Source organism: Alexandromys fortis, unplaced genomic scaffold, assembly GCF_014885135.2.
Source record: "Alexandromys fortis isolate MF-2015 unplaced genomic scaffold, M_Fortis_MF-2015_v1.1 scaffold_40, whole genome shotgun sequence".
Taxonomy (NCBI): Eukaryota; Metazoa; Chordata; class Mammalia; order Rodentia; family Cricetidae; genus Alexandromys; species Alexandromys fortis.
This window is the reverse complement of record NW_026067966.1, coordinates 11,301,586-11,317,164: the sequence shown is the minus strand read 5'-3', so window position 1 is coordinate 11,317,164 and position 15,579 is coordinate 11,301,586. Positions and strand designations below refer to the sequence as shown.

The 15,579-nt window shown below is 48.2% G+C and overlaps 1 protein-coding gene across 5 annotated transcripts in view; it reads left to right on the top strand.

Moving 5' to 3' along the window:
- Nrp2 (neuropilin 2) overlaps positions 1 to 15,579 on the top strand; it is a 113,508-nt gene that overhangs the window by 76,933 nt on the left and 20,996 nt on the right. For 3 of the 5 annotated variants that reach the window (XM_050154352.1, XM_050154351.1, XM_050154354.1), the window contains exons 13-15: positions 4,124 to 4,386; positions 5,909 to 6,005; positions 7,151 to 7,171. In XM_050154352.1, coding sequence (XP_050010309.1) covers positions 4,124 to 4,386; positions 5,909 to 6,005; positions 7,151 to 7,171 — 381 coding nt within the window. Of the gene's footprint in view, positions 1 to 4,123; positions 4,387 to 5,908; positions 6,006 to 7,150; positions 7,187 to 15,579 lie in introns of all 5 variants that reach the window. The other 2 variants (XM_050154350.1, XM_050154353.1) reach the window with 1 other exon arrangement.

Genomic DNA, 15,579 nt, shown 5'->3' with positions numbered 1-15,579 from the left:
GTGTGTGTGTGTGTGTGTGTGTGTGTGTGTGTGTGTGTGTGAGAGAGAGAGAGAGAGAGAGAGAGAGAGAGAGAGAAAGAGAGAGTGTCCCAGTCAAGATCTAAGACAGTATCCCATTTTGTCTCATGTTCTATAGATGCTCACAGAAGGGAGCTGGCTGGTTCCTATAGTTGAGACAGGTCTGGGAAATTATCCTATTTCAAAGAATGTCAAAGCCCTCTTTGAGATAACCCATACCTTTGCATCTTGCACTGGCTTCCCCAGGTTGCTGGTCTTTGGCCTGCGGGCAACAGTGTGTGAAGAGGCATCAGTAGCTCGGCTAATCTCTTGCTACAGCTTTACAGGCTCCATTCTTACAACCCTTTTATATCCATTGGACAGATGGGAAGACTAAGGCTTTTTCAAAGGTGTAGAGCCTCAGGCCAGGATCCCACCCCAGGTGACCACCAGCCAGCGAGCTTCTTCAGGCCCATCTCAGTTCAGATCCTGTTTTCATTCGTCCTGGAAATATGGCCTCACATCTCCGAGCCTCAGTTTCCCTCTAGAAATGGAGAGGATAAGCTTGCTGTGGCGTGGGAGACTCGTTTCCGATGCCAGCATTTGAGAGGAGCAGGCAGGAGGATCTTGAGTTCAGGGCCAGCCTGAGCTCCTTTGCAGGACCTGAGCAGGAGCTGGGAATACTGACTTCTGTTGCGCGGGGATGGTACCTAAAGGAGAAACTCCAGTCTCACACAATATCTGTTTAGTTCCATCATCCCCAGCGTCTACCTTTTTCTCTCTCTCTCCTGCTCTTTGAGCTTTTCCTGGTCAGAGCCTCTCCCTTCACGGTGTCCCTGGTTCTAATCAGGCCTCTCTTCATGACAGGCAGGGATGTTTTGCAGCTCAGCGTCCCTCTGACTGATGTCGCCTGTTAATTCCTTAAATTTACATATCGTCTTTCTTCCCTGGAGCTCATAGCACTTAACAGACAAGTGGGGCACAAATGATTTAACCGAGTGAAATCCAGAGGCCTGCTTGTCTGGAGACTCTGCAAATGCGTGGATTAGCTCAGACGTCAGCGCTGAATTATGATCCTTCGGCTGCTCGTGCTTAGCACGCCACTAGCATTAACTCGGTTCTTGCCGTGGTCCTGTAAATCATGCATACTGATTATCAGCCTACTGTGGGGGGCGGGGGGAGAAGGGAGGGGCTGGGAGGCTCCGGACCAGCTGACTGGGAAGCCTCTGGCCTGGCTCAGTTCTAATGACAGGGTGGCTAGCTAAGATAGACCCGGATAAATCCTCACAGCCAGCCATTCCACACCCTGCACGCTTTTGGCTTTCCCAGTTGTAAGCGTTCTGCTATGATTCCTTTGCTTAAGAATGCAAATTCACACAAGTGACAGAATTTCCGCCAAGCAATTCTCAGGCAGTAAGCGGGTCTTATTTGTGAAACTGTGAAGGGAGAAGGCTGAATAAGAAGTCTCTCAAATGTGCTTTCCTTTGTAGATGGGGTGGGAAAAGGAAGGACTTAGAAGTTACTGGAGCACAGAGGCTCGGCGGACCCTCACTGGCCTGCCAGTCTACTGGGTGCCTACACAGGTTACCCTGGTGTGAGGTTGCCTCACCTTTAAAAGGGGGCTGTTGGCTCAAGAAAACAGAGGCAATCGCAAAAGGATTGCATGAATCTGAAGGCTTGGCAGAGTCTAGCAGATTCTCCCTCTGTCCTCGTTCTTTCTTCCTCTGTGTGTTTCTCATTCATTCATTTATTCATTCATGAAATCAAATTTCCCTGAGTAGTGCGATTTACATGGACTAAGAAAAGGAGAAGCACACAGTATTAAACCTTATATGTGCAAGACTGTCTGGGATGGGAGAGGATAGAGTGACCCAGCAAGTGAAAGTGCTTGCCCCAAACCCGATGGCTGGACTTCAGCCCCTGAACCCACATGGTAAAAAGAAAGAACCAACTCCCGCACACACTCCTCTGACCTCCATGTGTGCTCTGAGGTATGCTCATGCCTCATGTGCATACATGAGGCACAAACACGTGCACACATGTGAACATACGCACATGCATATACATTAAGTAAATAAAAAATATTTTTTTAAAGTCTTAGATGGTACAAAAGACACACATGACCCAGTTAAGAGTATCAGGTGGTGGGTAGTTACCATGGAAAGGGGCCTCAGCTCCTTTTAAAGGTGCTAGATCAGTGGTATAGCCAACAAATACTTGAGTTGATGAGAAAGTAGGGGTGAGTATTACATCTGCCAAGAGCTGGGCCATGTGGAGAAGAGGAAGAACCAAGAGGTGTAAGCAAGCTGAGACAGCAAGGCAGCAGACCTAGGGGGAAGCTGGTTTTCCTCAAACAGACAGTGACTGAGAGGATTTGGGGCAAGACCCCTGCAGACAGCTGAAATAAAAAATTTACTGTGGTAAATCGGAAAAGCGGGGTATCCCTCAGTTAAGTCTGGGCTCCACCTATGGACAGTCATTTCCTCCTTGGCCAGGTCTTTTAACCTTTCTTGGTTTCTCCATTGTGTGCAAAGTAAGATTAGATGTCTTAGCCTGCAAGCACAGAGCGAGCATGAGATGGGATAAAATGCGCTCGTGTGCTTTGTAACCTGCAAAGCAGCCTTGAGTTGTAATTATTATCATTAATACTGGTAGCAGAAAGATCTGATGGGGCAACAGAGGGTTGGGGGACCACTGAGTGTCTGGTGATACTATCAGCAACCCTTCCTCGGCAGACCCCACTATTAACGGCACGCTCTGGAGGCGGCCCCCTCTCCCTTATCTGTGCCTGGAACAGGCCTGCTGCTGGAAGGTCTGCTATAGGCTTAGTCCTCACCTAGCAAGATGATGCCCACAGATGTGACAGACGCAAACCAGACATCCCCATCCCGGAGAGGGTGCTTGCCCAGGCTTCCGGGATGCGAGCCTGTCCTTCCCCAGCAAACCCAAGGTTCCACCATCGATGTTGACTGGAAAAGCTCTGTGCCCATGTCTAGGCTAACGTGTCTGGCCTGCTCACATCCCAAGCTGGATACATACTGAAAATATGTCCCTGACCCCCTTGCCCGCCTGGCAGAGGAGTTTAGCAGACCATGACCCATGTCTCAGTGCCCAAGGCAGATTGTGAGACCTCCCCTTTCTCCTCTGCACATTTGCTCTCTGCTCGCAGGCTGGAGTTGCCCATCTCTGCACCCGTGTCTGTAAGGCCTAGGGGCTGCCAACCGTAACGAGAGCTCAGCCTTCTGCAGAAGTTCAGATGGGTTTAAAACCAATCTTCCAAAAAGGCCATTCTTGAAGCATTTGGACAGTGAACCTTAATTTCCCGGGACATGTATATTCTCTGCTAAACACACAGCCTTCGTTATGAAAATGGCCATACCTTTTAAACCGCTGGCGCTGTGTGTGCATGGGAAAAGCCAAGTCCAGGAAGAAAGTGGGATGTCCGGCCACCCCCACCCCAATCTGCTTTAGGTTGACATGAGTGTCTGGGTGACAGTTACTGAGGCCCTGGCCGCATCTGGCAGAGGCAAAAGGTTTTTTAATGTCTTTCATTTGGACAGTGCCCAGCCAGACAACAAAGGCTCGAAGCATAAGCCACCTGGTCAGAGTCACCTTCCAATCCAGCAGCCGCTTCACCCCTATAAACTGTCCCCTTATAATTCAGTTCAATAGACGGCATTGACCCTTTGGGTAAGCCAGAGATGGATAAGACATGGGTCAGGCCTCGTAGAATCTAGAGAGAAGAGACAAGCTTGTACACAGGCAAGGTTTCAAGTTGACCCTGGCAGGGACTATATATGACCCAATGATCCAGAGAATGGGAACAGGGGCCCATGTGACTTGAAGAAGAAAGAGCTTCAAGGAGACACAACATTTGAATCAGGACTCTGAGGGAGCCTTAGAAAAGAGCTCAGCAGGCCCCACTTGGTGGCACACACCTGTACTATGAGCACTGAAGAGGCAGAAGCAGGAAGGTTGTAAGTTCAAGGCCAACCTAACCTACATAGCAAGACCCAACACCGAAAACACCCCAACTCCAGCCCGACCTTCTGATGGAGGGGCCGCAGTTACAAAGGGGTGTGTTTCCCAAGCACTTACCACCTGTATTTGGATTTGTCTTCCCCAGACGACAAGAACTTCTTGAGACTGCAGAGTGACAGCCGGCGAGAGGGCCAGTATGGGCGGCTCATCAGCCCTCCTGTGCACTTGCCCCGAAACCCTGTGTGTATGGAGTTCCAGTACCAAGCTACAGGCGGCCACGGGGTGGCGCTGCAGGTGGTTCGGGAAGCCAGCCAGGAAAGCAAACTCCTCTGGGTCATCCGTGAGGACCAGGGCAGCGAGTGGAAACATGGCCGCATTATCCTGCCCAGCTATGACATGGAGTATCAGGTGAGTCGTGGGGAGAAAGGGACTCTAGACGCAAGGGAATCATTGTGATTCCCCTTTCAGTATTTCAAAGGGCCTTGCCCATTCATCATTAAGGGACGCGGTTAAGCTCCACTGTTTTCATTGTGTTTCTTATGTTGCTATGGCAACTAAATGACACTCTTATTTGTTATTCAGAATGAGCCTATCTCGACACCCAGACTTGGTTCTTTGTTCCTCCTATTGCCTTTTATATTGCTGAAATTTTCTCCGACAAATGTTTCTTCTCTTCATTTTATTTTAGACTGCTATCAGGTGGACTGACAAAGGGATTCACAGGCCAGGGAAATAAACACAAACAGCCTCTCTACATCCACGGCAGTGGGGCTCTCAGAATGGGGGAAGCTGGGCCGTGCCCCCCCCCATACCTGCTCCAGAGAGCAGGAATCCAGGAAGGGCCGCAGATGGATAGACATTAAACTCTGTAGCCAGTGGACCCCTGAGAGCCCCAAACAAGTGGCTTCTCTCACTCTCTGTCTGTCTCAGCTCCAGGAATTGCTTTCTGTTATCTCTATCCCTTGGAACAGGAGACTGTGGCACGGATGGGCACACACATCTGTAGCCGCATCTTGGGCAGGGGTAGACAGACACACTGTGGACGAGGTGACTGAGAAGCAGCCAAGGCATTAACCTGCTCCTCCCCAGATGAAGAGCAGCAACAGATGGCTGGTCAGGCAGCCAACTGCTCCTTCAGCTTGCCAGAGGACATGTGCTCGTTTGCAGAAAGAACCTGGGGAGGGTGAGAATGAGGAATGATTAAAGACCACAGAGCTGAGGGGCTTCCGTGCGCAGGCTGAAGCATCCTGAGACCCTCGGTTTGCAACCTGGGTCCCTACTTGCTAACGTCAGTGCTGGGATTAGAAGACCCTATTGGAGTTTTTGTCTCACCCCCTGTAGGGTGGGCTTCTCCGGGCAGAGCTCTTGTCTTAATAGATTTTGTTACTCTCTCACCTAAACATGTGTGCCTAAAACATAGTAGATGTTCAGAAAGCAGTTTCCTTGTTGTATTAATGGATCTCTAAGTCGGTGTGCAGGGAGCGGTCACCTAGAAGGCAATGCAAGCCTAGGCACCTTGGGTTCCTCTTTACCCTCACCTGCTCATGGCCTCTGAGTTTTCAAATAACCTAGGTTGAGAATTTGAAGGATTTACGAGAAAGGAACCTCAGAAATAACTAGGGAAATTTTAACACACACCCCCCCACCTTATGTGTGCTCCAATTGTGGTCCTTTTAATCAGGATATTCTTGTTACTGGACAGCAGTATCCATCAACTCGCTATATTTTCTTATCCTCTCAAATATGCACTTGATTTGAACCAACTCTTTTTAAATTAAGATCTCAAGAGATCTAGCCATGTGGTCCACAGATGTATACCAGGTGCAATGACACACACACACACACACACACACACACACACACACACACGGCTGTTAGCAGAAACTGGGAGTCTTTACACTAACCATGGCTCTTGTCCTTCTGGCTCTAGATTGTGTTCGAGGGAGTGATAGGGAAAGGACGATCGGGAGAGATTGCCATCGACGACATTCGGATAAGCACCGATGTCCCACTGGAGAACTGCATGGGTATGTGACTGCCTCTCTCTTGGTGGCAAAAGGCAGCAACTGCTTTCTTAAGACACAGTAGGTAGGGCTTAAAACAGTAGTACGTAGGGCTGCGCCCGTCTGTAGAGGGGGTGAAGTGTGGGCACTGTTGTGTCCTGGGCTGAGGCTGGGAAGGGTGTGATGTGAAGTGAAGGTTTATATCCATCTCCCAATCAGAAATAGATGTGCATTAAATATATGAAAATTCAGAGCGCCAAGACCCCATCATCATCAGACTCCAGTTTTTAGCTAAGAAAATGCTACAGACCAAGAGTACCTGCCAGTCAGAATTACATGCTGGAAAGGGTTGATGGACTTAATGGAAGCCTTCAGTGGTGGACAAAAACGGCACACATGCTATATAAGAATGATAACACAATTACCCACACTGTTCTCTCACCTGAATGAACTGCAGTGGAAATTGTGGCATAAGAAATAAAATGTTACATTTTGTTTTTAAGCGAATACTTCTAAGGCCCAAGAGTCTGGAGCTGTAGGGTTAAGCGTGGCATACTCAGGACCGGTTTAGAAAGGACACCCCTATCTAGCTTTCTGGTCAGAAGTCCTACGAAATGCACATAGTTTTGCACAAGGCTTCATCCTGAAGCTTAGGGAAGCAGGGATTTCCCTAAGGGGATCCTGACCACCTCCCATCAGAGCCATGGATTTTTTTTCCCCAAACAGAAAAGGATCCTGAGAAGGAAAAGGCTTGACTCCAGCCAGCAGAGTTGCTGTAGTAAATTACCAAGTGCTTTTCTTGGACCTTGGGTCCTGGGTGTCTGTTCCTAGTGATGTAAGAAGCAACTGAGACTTCCCCAGTCCTCCAGGCAATTCTCAGGGCTTGGGCATCTAAAAGTAATCCCAGGTCTGAGAAAGTAATCAGTACTAAGTTACTGATTACAATGCCTTCGGGACCCGTTACTCTATGAAGACTTTTTGACCCAAAGCAACTCGAGAATCCTCTCTAGTCACCCTTGCCCAGTGATATTGGACACAGTCTAGAAACCATGCAAGAAATGGGCCACTTTCTGTAGTGTGTTACCAAGTGATCTTACAGACTCCATCTTTGTTTGTTCAATTATTTCTTCCCTTTCTCTGACTCAAAGTTGTTTTTTTTTTCCTTTCAGAGCCCATCTCAGCTTTTGCAGGTGAGGATTTTAAAGGTAAAAAAAAATGCTCGTTTTGCATGGCTTTTTCTCTTTCCATGTGATGTGAATTTGGTGAAGGGAGCAATGCCCAGTTTGACAAAGCTTGCAGGAGAAAAAAAAAAAAAAAAAAGGATGCTCCACTTTCTCACCACTAGGTGGCGCCAGAAACACCCATAGTTCCTGGGGATTGAGACTGTCAATGTCTCTCACTTAATTAAAGTTTAGAAACCTATAATAGAGACAAATAGGTTACAGATAAACCTTTGAGCCTTGCATTGTCCAACCGGGAGCAATGAGGTTGAAAATTCAGGAGTGCTGAGAAAGGAGAGGCTGTGGGAAGATCAACACCACAAGCACACACACACACACACACACACACACACACGCACATGCACACACGTGCACACACGCGCACACACGCACACACACACACACCGTGAGGGAAAATCCTCCATAGTAAATTAAAAGTGAAACAACGTGGCAATGCTTGGTTTTAGGCTGAAGGTGGTGTTTTTCCTGCTCCAGGGAAGCAAGGCCGCGGTGTCAACTATCCCACAGTGAGGTGTGGAGGCAGGCATTCTAGAGAGGGTGGCTGTGGGGAGTGGTGTTGGATTCAGAAGCTAGGAATAGAAGCAAGGGAGTGCCTTCCCCTACTGGAGGCCGAGCCCTTGCATTGGAAGGCTGGGAGCAGAAAGGGGTGTTTTCTTCCTAAGAAAGCAAGAGGAGAACAAAGCAAAGCAGAGGGAAATTGGGATGCTTGTCTCATCCCGGGAAAGAAGAAAGGACTGCCCTCCCTCCCGGAGCAAAGGTTCTGCTTGTGCTACTCAGAAGCAGCTGGTTTGCTCTCTCTCTCTCTCTCTCTCTCTCTCTCTCTCTCTCTCTCTCTCTCCCCCCAGCCTGGCTGCTGATGCGGCCACCTCAGTCTCAGTTTCCACCCAGGTTTCTAGTACTGAGCACGCAGTGGTGCTGCAAAGGCTAAGTGCCCCCTGCAGCCAGCCGACCGCAGCATGTTCACAGACCCTCACCTGATGCGGGGTCTCGGGGGCCTGCTTGGTGCCAGCCGTGTGAGGGCTGCCATGCCCTGTTTGTGCTGGCTAGACGTACCCTTCTAGGTGGCGGCATTTTAGAGATAAGCTTCACTACTTCACGCCCCACGTCTCCACTTGCTATCCTCGCGCTCATTAATCTGTCCAGCCCCCGACTAGAAAGAGATGAATTCTTGCCTTGACACCTAGACAGTCTTTCTGAATACAAGTCATCCTGCCTAATTTGCCATTTGTTCCTAGCTCTAGGATGAGCAGCGCGGGGGAAGAGGTAGAACAGAGGGCCTGTATATGTTTCCTTTCTTACCCTCTCTGCCGTGTCCCCGCATTTGAAAGTGTTGAATGTCCGTGTGCACATTTTACTGCTCCCTGGGGATGGGGCTGCAAGTGCAAGGCACTGTAAGGAAAACCCGAGGTCCAGACTGAACAGCTCGGATCACAGTTGGGTTCTAACCTCCAGGATGCAGGGTAATTCGTGTGCATCCCATTCCTGACTCTCAGTGGCTTGTTGAGCTTTCTCAAAGCTCTCAGAAAGGCCAGTTCAAGACTGGTCGGTAACTGCTCTAACAGCTGTGCACATACCCTGTCTGGTCATGACTGACAGGTAGAGTGGCTGAGGGCTTCACTTCTGTAAGAGAATAAACAAACCAAGCACATGCACTTTCCTTGAAGTCGTGTGCAGCACAAGGCTGCACACCCTAGGCCTGTTCGCCCGCACAAAGATATATAAATAAAGTCTCATTTGAGTGGCAAATGTGCACTTAGGTTAAATAAACACAGAACTCGGTAGCTTGAAGGTAAGACTTTCCAGTAGCTTATGATACTTTGGGGCTGTGCAGACAGGCCTCAAATTGCAAGCGTGGACGATGGCAAAGAGGCAACCAAGTCTTAGTGGGTCGAGACTTGGCTTAAGAACATAGAGTTGAGAGCAGAATGGGACTTGGAAGTTTCAACCGCATTGACATGTTCCTTGATGCTCTTGGATGTGATGAACCTGGAACCAGGCGTTAGGACCTTCCCTCAGGTCTCTATCTTGACTTAAGCAAATGCCTCTCCATTTGGAAGACATGCCTTTTGTTCTCTTCCTGGGCAGGAAAGTAGGGGCCTCTTGCTTAAGACGGAAAATCAGTCATTTTCCTCAAAGCAGAGTAGCAGATGAAATGGGATTTGGACAAGCAAGGTACAGAGAGGAGATATGTGAACACTGCTTACAGCTTACATTTGCATTGCTTCTGGGCCTTTAGAATGAGGCTATTTTCTTTTCCATTATAAACTAACCATGCAGCAGAAGAAATCCCATTCATTCAGGGAGATCTCTGTGCTCTTGGTGGATCTTTAGGGAAGTGCAATGAAAAGTGATCTTTGGACCTGTTCTGGTGGCTGCTCTTGATCTTTCTCAGTTTGAAGGGTTTTTTATTTTCCGCCGCTAGCTGGTTTCTTGCCATGAACCTTTTTTTATCCTAATTGCCATGTGCTTTCTGCCTCATTACCTGCACGTGGGTTGTGTACCTGCCTGTGAGTTAGTGTTGAAGATGAACGGTGTAGGCAAAGAGGAAACAGGGAGAAGGGAAACACTGTATCGGCATGCCATTCTTAAAAAGATTCTTTTGTTGTTGAGGCAAGTTGTATTTTAAACAATGTAACATGGGTGTGCTCGCTTGCTTGCATAAGCAGTGGCTATAAACATGGTGTGGTCGTGTATCTTTGTTCTTAAGGCTTGAGCTTTAACAAATGAAAAACTGTATAAAGGGAACGGGGAGACTGAAAAGTGCTATAATTAAGGTGATGGGTTGTTTCCTCAAAACCAGTGTTCAATAAGAGAAAAAAAATCAAGCAAGGAGCCAGTAAAAATATATAATGCCCATAATGAGAGTCCTGTGCCTGTTGACCAGCTGGATATTTCGAGCAGCTTGTAGCGGAGGCAAGAACTGTTGCTGCTCCTGCAGCAGGAGCAGGCTGTCCCTGGCGAGAGATGGAGATCCAGGCAGGGTCACACTGTGAAGGTGGTCTTGAGCTGGGGTACCCTGAACTGCCTTCTTCCTAAGCGCCCTAAAAGGAGTCTATGTATGTCCTGAGAGTCCGATGGTTGTGACTATGTCTCCAACCATTTCTAAGGGTGTTGTACTCCATCTTTTGCCTTCCTGCTGCCCCTCACAATTTCCATCAGGGTATAACCAGGAGAAAATGATGACCAAAGGCTGTCTGTCCCCTGGGCATGGCTGGGAACCGTTTTAAGGGTGAAATCTGAGGTGACTGGCACCTGACTCCATGCCTCAGATTTGGAGCCAATTTATTTGGGCCCTACAGGACAATCTGCCAATTTATAGCCACATCGCTTTTTCCATTCCCACCCTCACTCGCATGACCCGCCTCCCACCCAGAAGCTCTGCCAATACAGCACCCCAGTCCCTGGGCATGAGATAGGACGGGCCCCATCGGGGTGCCTTTCTCATTGGACTTCCTTGCCTCTGTAGCCCCGCCCCCACCTCCAGCTGCCAAGTAGAGGCTAGGTATTGCAAGCAGAGAGGATGCAGAGAAATGTGTGGAACGACCATGTGATGCTCCACTGCCATCTCTGTCCACAGGACCCCGAGACATTGTTTATGAAGCTTACGTGCTTACTCAGCCTCTCCTGTCACCGAAGCTAGAGGCCATTCCCCTCCCCACACCTGCATCTAAGGCAGCTAGCTGCCAGGACAACCAGAGAAAGGGCAGGAGAAAATGCTCCTCCCCAGCCCCTCTCTCCAACAGCACAAAGCAGCAGGCCTCAGTTTTATAATGTAGCCTAAGCTCCAGAAGGAGATGAGAAATGCCTTCTGAATTTAGAGGTACTTCAGATAGACACGGGGAAGGGGAACAGTGGGGAGTTCCCCCAGGTTCCTGCCCATTCACCTCTGATGAATCTATCTCTATGTACTTACTTGTCCAACAAGTGGAAAGTTATTCTGGGGTGCTTTGGATTTCAGCAACCTTTCAAAAGCACAGGAGACCTGGCCGCATCCTTCCACTACCTTCCATAAATGTTTCTAGTGGATCCAAGCCTTTTCTTTTGTTTGCTTAATCCCACAGATGAAACAAACCATTCCCCTGCACTGTCCCTTCAGCTGTGCTCATTCTGAGCTGGATAAAAAGGCCCATGCCAGCACCTAAAACAACCTTTAGGTACAAAGAGAGACATTCCAGGTCCTGGTGGCGTTTTATAAACATAACTGTGAAAGATGCTTGCTGTTTTCATGGTGAGACGCTGCCATGCCAATTCTCTGACAGCTTCAGACAGAGTAGAAGGCAGGAAGGGAGAGAGGGTTGCTTCCTGTTCCTGCTTTACTTTCTTTTTTAGAGCAAAATTGTGCTATGAAAAGCCAGATAATAAATATCCCAGGCTTTGGAGGGCATTCAGCCTTCCGGAAAGCTCTCTGCCCTGCCACTGAAGCAAAGAGGCAACCACAGTAGTGTGTAAACAATGAGGATGGCAGTGTTCAAATAAAACTTTACTTAAACAGACAATGTACTGCAGTTAGCTGAGTATTCTGTATACCCGGCTTCAGGTCTGACTTCATCACTGAGCAGCAGTAAGCAATTCTTCCGAGCGCTGAGCCATCCCTTGGGTTTCCCTATGTGTTTGCTGCTTTGCCCTCTTCCTTTGTCTTCCGACTGCTCGTCCTCTTAGGCCCTCACATCCCCCGTGTCAGGCAGCTCAGGTGCAGCCATGGATCAAGGGCTAATGCACTGAGCACAGCCACTCTATGACTGCTCTTACAACCACACTTCCTAAACCATCAAAACCTAATTCATTAAAGCAGTGATGCCATTAACAGGCACGGAAGGCTCGCTACCTAACAGGTGATTTCTTTTCATTTTTCCTGTATGTGACTTCTCAGAACTGGTTTCTCAAAATCTGAATTCTTTGCATCCACATGTCTCTTCTCCAGGGAGTTCAGAACTTTTGCAGATGGGCGCCTGCTCAACCTTGGAAAATACACTTTGGAGTTATTGACTTTTTAAGTATCTGTTTCTCATTATCTTGAACAATGAGAAAACTTTGTGGAGAATTGGGGGTGGAAATTAATAAAAAAAAATGGTTGAGGAATTGAAAACATTTTTCCAACTGAAAAGAAAAAAAAGATCTGTGTCTGAGGGGTAAAAGAATAGTCGAGGGGACATAGGGACAGACATCGTCAGCTCTGGGCAAGGCTGATGTCTCACCTCCGATTTTTGCTCCCAGGTTGGTGTAGCTGGCCCAGGACATTTTATTTGTGAAGTCACCCATTGGAAAAGCGTGCTGAGTAAGGTTGCTATCCAGCTGCTTGTGTTCCAAGGCTCTTTTCCCCTTCCTGTAGAAACACTGTGAGTGGGAAGTGGTTCTCATAACTATCTCAGAGCAGTTCTGTGAGGCCCAGTAGGAAATCAGCATTTCCCAGGATGCCTGAACGTTGATCCAGAATGCATTCCTCTACCACTCATCTATTGTCTGTCTGTCTGTCTGTCTGTCTGTCCATCTATCCATCCATCTATCCATCCATCTATTCATCCATCTACCCACCCACCCATCCATCCATCCATCCATCCATCCATCCATCCATCCATCTATCCATCCATCCACCTACCCACCCACCCATCCATCTAGTATTTATTGGATTTCTGCTTTGCTAGAAAAACTTTTTGAGTAGAGATTTAAGCCTGGCTGATTTACTGCCTTCCTTTCTGTAACTTGCAAACCACAGTCTAGTGAGCACACTAGACTTCAAGGCTGTGGCCGAGGTAGATTCCAAACCTGCACAACCACTGCTCTTTGGAATCAAGCCTCAAGCTGGAGGATGTTCGAGAAACTTCTGCTCCTTACAAGCCACCCCTAAATTGCTTGGTGGGGCATAGGGAAGGTATTGTTAGTCATATCTTCTTTTTCCTAACTCCTTTATCATTAAAAGCATACATTTATATAGTATGTTTTCTCATTTTTCCAAGAAAAAAAATGTTTGAGAGGTCAAGACAATGTCTCCAAATGACTCTTGTCACTCACATTATCACATGTTCTACATGTTGATAACTTCATCCAGGAGGGCTTTAGTGGGAGGGGGCAGTTTTTCACACACAGTGCAGTCTGTCTTCCAAAGGCTAACTCTGAGGTGATGATGGCTCACGTTAGATAATGAATACTAAACCCCACGTTACAGTTAACCTCTTCTGGCAGGAAGAAAGATCTTCCTGCTGTGCCCCAAGTTATTTCTCTCATCAGAAACACTTTCAAGGTAGCATTAAGGCTTCCTCCCTCCCCACTCCTAGCTCCCTGAGCAGTGAACTTCTGTACTGAGGCCAGGAGGTGGTAGAGGGAACAGGAGCAGCTGCCACTGTGCTCTGGCACTTCAGGGAGGCTTTAATCACTGAATTTGCCACCTGCCTTTTCTCTGATGGGCGAGCTGCAACCTCATTCGAGGATGGCCCTCATAATACAACAGACAGAATCTAAGGCACAGCCACAGAACAGGAGGAGAAAGAAAGGAGGCTGTGGTGAACTGTGGGCCCACCGGTACACTTAGGCATTTCTCAGCATCGCCGTGAGCTCACATGAAAATCCAGGATCGGAGCGGTTGCCAAGCAGCAGACGCTCTTGGACTTCAATCATAAGCTGACATCAACTGGCCCTGACTGGCATGCTGGCCTCTTTGAGCAGCTTGCATTCTTTGTATCTTGGTTTCTATGCAAAATTCTCAATTTGACTACGGAGAGAGAAAGAGAAAAAGGGAGGAGACAAATATGTTTCTCTTAAGTCATAGGAATGAAGGTATTAAAGATGCAAGTCATAGCTGGGTGTGGTGGCTCACACCTGTAATCCAACCACTTGCTAAGGTGGGATGGGGAGGCGCTGGTCAAGTCTAGCCTTGGCTGCATGATGAACTTCAGATTAGCCTCTGCCACAAAGTGAAAACCTGTCTCGAGACAACAAACAAACCAAACAAGATGGGAATGGTTAACGGAAAAGGAAAAGGTTGTAGTCATGTGGGAAGGATAAAGGAAGCAGCCTTGAGGGGTCCTGGGATAATTTTCACTCCAAGCATATAGATGTAGCCATCAAGCTGTACGCCTTTGTCAAAGCTGTTTCCACACTGTGAGACTTCCAGAGGCCTACATGGACCTGTAAAACTGCACCCCGATAGAAGGGGACCCCCAAGCTGAAGGAAGCAAGGACTCCCAGCTACCAAGGTGGGCAGGCTTCATTAGATTTTCCAAGAAAAATTCTCCAGTTTTTCTCTCATTTCTGAGGATATGCAAGAAGGTCTGACCGCCTCTAGGCTATTCCCCAAATGGAAAAGGGCACTCTGGGGATCAGGCTGTGGGAACTGGCAGACACTGAGAACTGGGAATCGGGTCAGCAGTGGCTTCCTAAGGCATTTGCGGGACACTCTCTGCGCGCTCTTCGGTGGGGACCGAGTCGTGCAGCTTGAAGTCTCACGGGAAGACAAGAAGGGTAGCCAGGTCCAGCCTGAGCCGCCGCAGAGGGGCTGCCACAATGCGGAAGCAGGGCATAAGCAGCACCCCTCCCCCCCACACACCCTGTTAGTACAGGAAGCATCTTTGTGGTCACCAGCAGGGGACACAAGCAGCTTGGGAAGCGTTTCTCATAGGTTAAGCATACATCATCTTTCAGAAGTAAAGATCATGTCTGCCTTTGGCAAGCTCTAAAGCGCCTTAGTCCCTTTCTGGGCCAGATTCTCATCTGATGTAAATCTTTGGGAGAATCAAGTTGTAGCACTGTTTTGCATGGAGTGGGAGTCCAGCCAGTCTTTCCCCTGAGTTACCCTAAGCTTCACTCTACTACAGTGTCTCCATGGCAACCAGAGGCTGGCCAGTAAACTCAGATGCCTTCTAAATCTCCCACCCCAGCTTCTCCTCCCTCCTTTTTTCCACAGTTAAGAAGGAGCCTCTTTTGCCCTCACTTGCTCACTCAGCGTCCCTCGCTCTCACATTCCTTTAGTGTTTTCTACTCAGATTTTTTCTTACAAGTACTCATCCAACCTGCTTTTAAAATCCTCCATCCAATTAAAAAAAAATGAGACGGGTTAGTCATTGCTTGACAGTAGTAATTGACCTGTTTAGACAAGACCAAGCTGATTTCAATGGGCACAGAAGCTTTGGCAAATCTAAGTGGAATTTACCTTCAAGTCTAGCCAGCCTAATTAATACATTGTTTGAGAATTCTGGCCAGCCACACCAAATATGGCATTTCCACTCACTTGGAGAATTCACCTAGCTAAATCCCAGCAGTCACTGCAGCATCATTTTCCGTGTGTGTGTGGCGCGTGTGTGTGGGCACGTGTATGCATGTGGGTATGTGCACGCATGCTCATGAGCGAAAGAGCAAAGAGAGAG